General features: G+C 40.2%; 1 protein-coding gene across 1 annotated transcript; it reads left to right on the top strand.

The window, feature by feature from the left end:
• Window positions 1-620: 620 nt before the first annotated feature.
• Window positions 621-9,407, top strand: LOC109478028 (peroxisomal carnitine O-octanoyltransferase-like). The gene is made up of 17 exons (XM_019779477.1): window positions 621-711; window positions 1,197-1,328; window positions 1,905-2,029; window positions 2,719-2,900; window positions 3,383-3,513; window positions 3,914-4,025; window positions 4,613-4,706; window positions 5,081-5,194; window positions 5,491-5,592; window positions 5,992-6,075; window positions 6,459-6,566; window positions 7,065-7,195; window positions 7,657-7,780; window positions 7,983-8,061; window positions 8,209-8,302; window positions 8,580-8,699; window positions 9,196-9,407. The coding sequence occupies exons 1-17, from the start codon at window positions 645-647 to the stop codon at window positions 9,314-9,316; spliced, it is 1,920 nt and encodes a 639-aa protein (XP_019635036.1). The 5' UTR covers window positions 621-644; the 3' UTR covers window positions 9,317-9,407.
• The last annotated feature ends 209 nt before the right edge of the window (window positions 9,408-9,616 follow it).

Genomic DNA, 9,616 nt, shown 5'->3' with positions numbered 1-9,616 from the left:
CCCCCCCCCTTACAGACAAAGCTCATCCTATGCTATATGAGGTTGATGGACTTTAGACTATGATCACTATCGATAATTATCTAAGCAGTACAGATCCCCAGTATAATTGTAGGCTGGATGCCAGATTGTTTCCAGGTCCAACATGCACCCGTGGAAACTTTGCCCTATACTGTACAATAATTAAGAATGCACTGTAAATTCAGCTAGTTTCACAGTAGGTAGGAAGGAAATGAGATATTTTAGTGGTGTTTTAAATTTGTGGTTGAAGCAATTCTGCAGTGCAACTTAATAACAGTTTAATAACAGTTTAACAGTTTATTTATAAAAACCAGCCTCGCAGCCTGTACAAAAACATGCTGAATAACACTGATTTTTTTTACAGTTACTTGTCTGGCAGATACAAATTAACATTGCAATACTTAGTAATACTTACTTACTACAAGTAACCTTACTACCACAGTGTCACAAATTGCAATCATTGTGAAAAGAAAACTAACATGACCACAAAAGTTCCAACTTTTATATTAGATGACCCCAACACACACAAACACACTGCTCAAAAGTTTCTTTCTTTTTTTTTCTACGCTTATTTTTTTGTTCTATTTGCATGTTATTTTGTGTAGTACAAAACACAAGTGTGAGTTATGGTGCAGTGGTTGGGTCGTGTGGTTGGTGTGTGCAGGTTTGTTCAACTGTACCGAGTCTGTGGAGGTACGTTCTATCAGCTGGTCATTGGCATTTGCTGCAGGCACGCTGTCAAATACCCTTCAAACAATTCTGATTTTTCATACCAATTCCAATAATATGAAAACACGAAAGCTCTAATAAGTCTACAATCATTACATAATACCATCATCATGTGATTTTTTTTCTTAAATGATTCTTGGCCCCAAATAACACTGTATGTGCACATGCAGGTACATTGCAGCTTATTATTATAATTACTAGTATATTGGAGTAATAGTAGGTTCTGCCATTGTGCTATGTACAACTGGTATATGTCACCATTTTAGGCACACATAACTATTTTAAGCCCTGTGATACATTTGCATATTCATATGATACATGTAGGTTTCATTGTTATATCCCAACAGAAAGACGACAAGGGAATTCGATCACATCTTTTTGTAGAGAAATATTTTGTCTCTTTCTTTATACTTCTTGAAAGAAATGCAGCTTATTTTATTTCTTCACAGTAAACATCATTAGAATGGCGTCCAGTGAGGCTGACATCACCCCCCGGGAGCGGACATTCCAATTTCAGGACTCCCTCCCCTCACTGCCTCTCCCAACTCTCAGGGATACACTGGACAAGTACCTGTACTCAGGTGAGTGACTTGAGTACTATTAGTTTCCAGTCTTTGATTATACTGCTGTGTGGGTCCCTGACACAGGGGTGGGCAGCAGTTGGCTAGTCTTCACACCACACCTTAAAGCAACTCTATCAAATCTCTTTAGCTCCGGAGTCCTACATCCTCTCAGCTCCGCAAATAGCTATAGGTAGCAGGTAACCAATTTGCGGAAAGGATGTATGTACGTAGGATTCAGGAGCTAAAATAGGTTTGGTAACAAGGCTAACTCTATAGCATGCCACACTCTCTACTGTCCTTCTTGACAAACTCCATCCAGAAGTTCCTTGGTGTACCCTGACCTCTGTTGCCTGCAGCTAGTAACTGTAGTTCAGTTATGGTGTTGATGCAGCCACTTAAGTGACTTTTGTGGAGAAAAGTACATTGTAATAGTTTACTAGTTGAGGTATTCATAAACTAGCTGCAACAAAAAAGACTAAGGCTATGTACAGTACAAATGCATATGCAGGTTATCATACTGGTTGGAAAATTCGCTAGCTTTTTTTGACAAGCACAATGAACAGGGGAGCACAACTTGAAGTCTTTTTTTTCCAGTCAAGCCACATGTGAGTGAGGAGGAGTATAAGAAGACAGAGGCAGTTGTTAAGGAGTTTGAGATAGGGGCAGGGAAGGAGTTACACAAGAAACTGCTGGAAAGAGCCAGCACACACAGGAACTGGGTAAGGACAATTTTTGGGTTTGGGAACTTTCACAGTGCCATGATTTCGTGGAAAAGACAGGTAACTGCAAAACTGGTGGAAACATTTCAAAACTTATGATAGTCCATGGGGCATTATCATTACTAGTAGATAGCAATATTTAGAGTTAGATGTTCAAAGGTTAGGTGTAACAAGTCATTCGGTGTAATGTAGCTAGCTGCCACCACACCGCGTGCCTACGAAGCCGGTGTGTTACCCTGGTATATGTTGTAGCAGATATACTGGCCATACAAATATAGATACAGATTTTGGGGTCAAAAAAATAAAAGCACATTTAAGATAGACAAAGTAAATGTAGAATAAAACTATTTTTTTATTACTGTTCTTGTGCCCCTGTAGCTGTCAGAATGGTGGTACAACTTTGCGTACCTGGAGCCGCGTTACCCGACACCCGTGTACGTGAACATCTCAGGCCCAGCTCCGTTCCACGAGCACTACATTCTAAATTCCCCTTCTTTTATTGTACAATGTACTGTATTTTACATGTACATGTACTTTGACCCAACAATCTAACAAAGATTATAATAAGTCTAGAAATGCTTGTTTTCTAGGTCAGCCTGGGTGCCATCCTATTTGTATAATGGAAATATAATGTAATGAAATTAATGAAATCATTTTTTCATCATTTTTTTTGTGTCCCTCTACTCTAGCTGTCGGAATGGTGGTACAACTTTGCGTACCTGGAGCCGCGTTACCCGACACCCGTGTACGTGAACATCTCAGGCCCAGCCCCGTTCCACGAGCACTACTGGCCGCCGCGGGACGGGTCACAGGTCGAGAGGGCAGCCATCGCACTCTGGCACACGCTCAACTTCTGGAGACTCATGAAATAGTGAGTATATAGTAGAGGGAATTCATTCCTCAAGCTACCGACATCTTGCACATGAAATAGTGAGTTCAGCCTTAAACATAGTTAAGCCTAAATCTAGCATTATTTAACCTGGTCTCTGTCAAAGTGGACAGCCACACATTTAACACATCAAAGAACCCACCACACTTTTTAAAAGATCTGGTTCATTTGATATCTCAAAAAGGTGACAGTCACCTGTTATGTCAATACATCTACACACATGGTAAATCTCAATTGAGCAATGAATAAATACCGGTAAATACTTGTATCTACAGTATGACTATTTCAATTACAAAAAAAAATTGAGGATGATAACATTCTTTTATGTCTAGTATTATACATGTAGAAGATGGATTTCTGCCAAGTGTATTGGCTTATAATATATTAGCTGCTAGTACTTATTAATAAGAAGCTATGAGAAAAGTTCATTATTTAGCATAAATTTTTGTTATTCTATGTTACAGTGAGGAGTGGCCAGTAGACAAGATAGAGCGAGGGAAGACCCCCTGTAGTATGGAGCAGTACCGTCACCTGTTCAACACCTGTAAGGTCCCGGGGGAGACACGGGACAAGATAGTCTCTCACTTCAAGACAGGTGGGAGAAACATCAGATTCTGCTAGCCTCCGTAGCAGGCTTATAGAGCTGGGTGTTTGGTGGTCTTCGGCTGTTTTCTGATTAGCCCAGTTCTAAAACGGGGGTAATTCAACCAGGCCGGCTATGTTGTCTATATGCAATCAGAAAATAGCACATAAAAGCTCCCAAAGACCCTGAAGACCCCCAGTTTTTGGCATGCTGTGGAGGCTAAGATTCTACTTCATTCAGGTGTAATCTGTGTGTAACACCACACCCATGTATTTCCTCGGTTTTCATATTTTTAAAGGTGAAAATACAGAAAGAAAATGTCATAATGAAAGCAGATTACAAATTTGGCTCTGTAAAACTGAGCACACCAAATGTACACATGTACCAATCATTTCATTGTAACACTACACAGTATATGAAGGAGACAGTCCCACCCATGTGTGTGTTCTACATGCTGGAAGGATCTTTAGTGTAAACGTCATTGATGACAACAACGTGCCCTACACTCCACCTGAACTGCAAAGGTAAAGTTATTTTAATCTGTGCATGTTTCAATACCATCTTACATACACACTGTCTTGTAAATAGTATCTTCATTTTATAATATGATATGATATGATATAATTGATATACATGTATACCTGATAATATGTACTAAAATGTCTTCTTTCTTCTTCTTCTTTACTCATTCTCTTCTGAGGTGCAGCGTGTGAAGTTTTGTCGCCAGTACTTTTTGTCTTTCATAGCAGACAAAAGTTCCAATCCTTGTATGTCTGTTGACTAAAATGTCAACAGATGAAATTACTTTGATTGTATAGCTTAGAACCTAGTATATAACTAGAAAGGCAGACATTTGCTTTTGTGGTGTGATGAATCCATAATGACATATATTACACGGCTTGTCTTTATCTTTTAAATGACACACAGTTTATGCAATGTATGTATCTACCAAGTGCAGAACTAGCTCAATTATTACCGCAACGGGCACCACCCACGGACCTTTTGGCCTTGTGGTTGGTGTGTTGCAACACCATGCAGTTGATACAAGTACATGTACATGCTATTTATAGTAATTCAAAATAAGAACGTAGTGATGTCCACATCCCTACAGGCAGCTGTTAGTGATAAAACAGAAGTGTTCAGGACAGCCGGCCGGACCAGGGGTGGGAGCTCTGACTGCTGAACACAGGACAAAGTGGTGGCAGGTAGGGTGGACTGCACATGCTCACTCCATTCTTACCTGTTGAGGTTCACTCTTCTGATTACAACATTACAAAATGGTTAGGAAGCATGCTGGTCTGTCCAAAAGTTGGTCCAAAGAGATGCCGATTTGAGTCTTTGTCGACAGTACTGTCCTTTAAGCAAAAATTTTAAAATTTACAGACTCTGCCCGTAGAATTGCCAATTCTACCAGATTGGAGTTTCTACCCTGACAGATATACTCTATATGGCAACAACAACTTAGTGTGTAACTAAATTAAATATAATTGTAAGTTTTAAAAGTATTTCAACTGAAAAACACATGGTCCAACAGGCATGTATTTTATTGTAAGGCTGATGTAAATCTCTTATTTTTCAGTTAAGAAACAGGCTAATAGAGTTGGATGTCAGAAATCAGCAGAACCTGGAGACCATTGAGAAAAGTTTGATCTGTTTTACCCTTGACGAGGCTTCACCAGCTAATGACACAGAGGTAAACTCAGGAGAAAATTACCCATTGTCACACACCCGACATGCACGCTGCCGGCAAGGGTTGTACTTGTAGTCCTTAGGATGGAATGTTAAGCTGTGGTCCACTCGTCATTGTGCTTGTTGCAAAAAGTTAAGGGAATTTGCAATGAACGTATAACATCAACTATCATAATTTTGCCAGGTCACATATATTTGCCTCCAAGAGTATTGGCTCTTTAGTGAGGTCAACTGGTTTGAGACTTTTGTCATAATCACTCGCAACAATGATAATGAAATGCTCTTTTTTCTGTATTCCAGATCACCATCCAAGGCCTGACTGGCGACTGTTTTAACCGCTGGTTTGACAAGTCTTACAACACTCTGATGTTTAACAACGGAACACTGGCATCCAACTGTGATGTGAGCATTGTTTTTCAAGTTGTAGTATTATCCAGTATCACAACACACCTAATAGTCTGTATTAGTGTCTGTTTAAAGTTAAAACTTTTGATCCAACACAAGGTAAATTCTGTCACCTGGAGCTTTCGACCAGTCACTCTGGTCTTCCTCAGTAGATGTCACACTTCAAAGAAGCCATGTGACAAGCCTCACTGGGTCAGTCTATTGAAGAAGACCAGAGTGACTGGTCGAAAGCTCTATGTGGGAAAATTTACCTTGTGTTGGATCAAAAGTTTCAACTTTAAACATGTAACTACCAACACAGATAAACTTTCATGATACAAACTGTAGTTGTATTAATGTCCTATAGACCTGTCTGAAAGTGACTTAAACTAATCAACTTATAATTCTCCCTTCCAGCATGCAGCCTTTGACGGGATAGTCCTGGTGGTACTAAACTGGTACATGGATCAGAAAATAAGAGAACAACATGGAGTCTGGAAGGTAAGATCAAAATATCTCAACCTAAAGCAGACACACAGACACGCGGAAAACAAAACCTCTGTAATCATATAATAAAAAACTTGTACATGTACATGACCCTACATGTACATGTGTAGCTTGTCCAGATTGCAAGATATCAAAACCGGAAGTTGTGCTGCAGTACCAGGGGAAGCCGCTAGGGGGCCCAAAATCTAATCAGGTTTCACCACACCCTACCGACACACCAAGTATGAAACCAATGCATCCAGCCGTTCTTGAGTTATTTTGTTGACTAACAGACAGACAGACTGACAAAGGCAACTGAAAATATAACCCCCATGATATGTCATGGAGGTAACAAACGAAACAAACAACCCTTTACTGACAAGTCTCTATGTTTCCAGGGTACAGTTCCTGATAGGAAGGTCCCAGAACCAGAGGAGCTGGTGTTCACTATAGATGAGGGGATAGGGAAGGCCATACAGGACGCAGCGTTACAGTATCAGGAAATGGTAGCACGCTTTTTTGTTGACTCAAACATTCATTGAAACATTAACATGATAGTATTATAAAACCTTTGAGTATAATAATGATGAATACACAAGGAGTTATTGTTACTCATTGACAAAGCAACTGGATAGATTTTGGAAATTGTCAGACGTTTCAAGTAGCATCCACTACCTTTCGTCAGTGACTGTTGGATGATACTTGAAACATCTGACAGTTTTCAAAATCTGTCCAGTTGTTTGAGTAACAATTCCTAAGTGTTTATCTCATAGATACCCAGGTAGTATAATTTAGATGACATTGAAGAGTTAGTGTTGTGTTCTGTTGTATATGGTGATATAAGGCTTATAATTAGTTGTTTCCTTAAACTGCAAAAGAAATCACTGAGTGAGCAAAGCAATTATTAATAATTTATTCAATTATTCATAATTTTTAGATATATGTTCATTTTGTAAAAGCAAGTTGATTTGTGATATAAACTTTGTTTTTGCTTTCCTCCCCAGGCCAGTGACTTAGCTGTTCACTGCTTGAAGTTTGAGACGTTTGGGAAGAACTTTACTCGTTCTCAGAAGCTTCACCCAGACGGACTGGTGCAGTTATCCCTGCAGCTGGCCTATTACAGGATGTATGGCAAGTGAGTACTTCACTTTTTATCTTTACCGAAGCAAAACGTTTTGTTTTTGCTCTGTTTCCTCTTCTTCTGTTCCAAGCACTGACCTCTAACCTGGTCAATGACCTGAACCAGACTGTCTCTCACCATGGTAACTAGTGTTGGGTTACGTCATGTTGCAATTTTATAATAGGAGGGATTTAGACTCCTGTCACCATATATGTCAATGACCTCAACCAGACTGTCTCTCACCATGATAACTAGTGTTGGGTTACATCATGTTGCAATTTTACAGCAATAGGGATTTAGACTCCTGTCATCATATATGTGAAGGTATTTGTCGATGAGTAAGAATTAAAAGTTAGAGTAGACCATATGCGAAGGTAGACATTGTTGCAAATGTTACCTTTCTAGTTTCACTTTATTTATTTTTCCAGGAAGATACACTCGGGTCGAAACTTGAACTGTTTTTCATGTAATTTCAGACCAGCGCCATGCTATGAGACAGCGAGCACACGTAAGTTCTACCTGGGACGGACAGAGACTTGTCGCACCTGTACACCTGAAGCTGTGGACTTCTGTAGGGCCATGCTGGACAGGAATGCCACGGTAACATCATGTCATTGTTTCTAATGGGACACAAGAAGTTTGATAAGTCTGTCATTATGGGTCATGCATATGCGAACGTGCGATTTTGACCTAGTTCTTAAGAACTTTGCGATTACGTAGCTTTTAAGGCACCACACTGAAATATGCTACATGTATTGTTAGGTCTTGCAAGTAAGTAAACTGACTCTTTTCCTCTTATTAGTCTGCTGAGAGACTGCAGGCACTCCGAGCTGCCAATGACAAGTTTATTTGGCTGATGGGAGAGTGTGCCTTGAACAGAGGTATCTTTGCTACTTTTTTACAGTAAACAGTAAGCTTGTTGCAAATTGAAACTGCAATGAACCAGTTGACTACTAGTACTTATCATGTCTCTTAACAATTAAATATTATTTCTGGAAGTCTGAAATCTCTGATTTCTTGTTTTCCAGGTTGTGATCGGCATCTGTTAGGACTCCAGATTCTGTCTGATCAGGCTGGAATGACTCGACCAGAAATCTATACAGATCCATCATGGACTAAAAGGTACCCCAATATTTTTCTTTGTACAACCAGTATAACTGCCCTTCGGCGTAACACACCAGCTTCTGTATCTGTATAGCCGGTATAACCGCCCTTTGGCGTAACACACCAGCTTCTGTATCTGTATAGCCGGTATAACCACCCCACGGCGTAACACACCAGCTTCTGCATCTGTATAGCCGGTATAACCGCCCTTCGGTGTAACACACCAGCTTCCCAGGCTTGAATCTGTTTAGGATTAGAGAAGAAAAGTCGATATTTGAATGTCTCTGTTTTTCAGCGGTGGTGGAGGAAACTTTGTCCTGTCCACGAGCACCCTGGGATACACGTCCATATATGGTGGCTGTGCTCCGATGCGTCACGACGGCTACGGGAGCTTCTACAAGATAGAGAATGACTCGTGAGTTCACAAATTATAATTGTTTTTTTTTTTTAACAGTTTAACAATTTTTTTGGGTTTTGCTTTCAGGTGGCAAGGTAGTTGTGGTTAGCGTTGTTGACTCAGAATCTAAGGGTTCAGGGTTCGAATCTCTGTAGCAGACTACAATGTGCCCTTGGGAAAGACACTTTACACCTAGTTCCTCACTTGATTTGGGTGAAATTAGTACCAAGCTTTAAATAGGGACGTCCTTTCATATGGGATGTACATGTGTAAAGCACAGATCCCATGTTTGAGGAGGGCCATGCCACAAGCACATTAACCCACCACAATTTTAACAAGAAGGGTTTTCCTATCGCTAGAGTCAGCAGTGAGTGGTAGTATGTTGTCAACGAAGGTTAGTCATCTGGGTAATGTGATGCACAACAAAATTGTCACTCAAGCAACGGGATAGACTTTTAGCTTAAGTGATAATTTCCTTGTGTAATAGTGTGTTGATACCCCCATTTTTCTCTAGAATGGCGATCTGTGTAACAGCGTGGAAGAGTAACCCGGACACCGATGTGATGAAGATGGCGGGAAGTATCGAGCAGTCTCTGCTGGACATCCAGCAGCTCTGCACCTCCAGTAGGATGTAACTTAACCTGGGTTAGAGCCTACCTGAAGGAGTCTTCGAATGTGCTTGATTTTGGTGATCATGAGAAGTGTTGAATTTGCACTGGTTAATGTAAGGCCTAGGAAAAAAATGTTGTGCTTCCTGTTTCCGGACTGACCGTAGAAAAAAACTGCTGACACTTGACTATTTTGGGGGGTGAACCCCTGCAAGGGACATAAATTTTTCCAGCTTTTCAACCTTTTCTAGCTCCATGATCTGACACCTGAGTGATAAAACGTTGTAAAATTGGTTTTTGAACAATGACATTGAAAATAAAAGTGTC

The sequence above is a fragment of the Branchiostoma belcheri genome, unplaced genomic scaffold (assembly GCF_001625305.1).
Source record: "Branchiostoma belcheri isolate BF01 breed outbred unplaced genomic scaffold, Haploidv18h27 scaffold42, whole genome shotgun sequence".
Taxonomy (NCBI): domain Eukaryota; kingdom Metazoa; phylum Chordata; class Leptocardii; order Amphioxiformes; family Branchiostomatidae; genus Branchiostoma; species Branchiostoma belcheri.
This window is presented reverse-complemented; position numbering and strand designations above follow the sequence as displayed.

Coding starts and splice junctions, on each gene's coding strand:
- LOC109478028 (XM_019779477.1), top strand. CDS start 645: ATGGTGCAGTGGTTGGGTCGTGTGGTTGGTGTGTGCAGGTTTGTTCAA. Junction 1,329..1,904: donor GGACAAGTACCTGTACTCAG/GTGAGTGACTTG, acceptor TTTTTTTTCCAG/TCAAGCCACATGTGAGTGAG. Junction 8,062..8,208: donor AGAGTGTGCCTTGAACAGAG/GTATCTTTGCTA, acceptor CTTGTTTTCCAG/GTTGTGATCGGCATCTGTTA.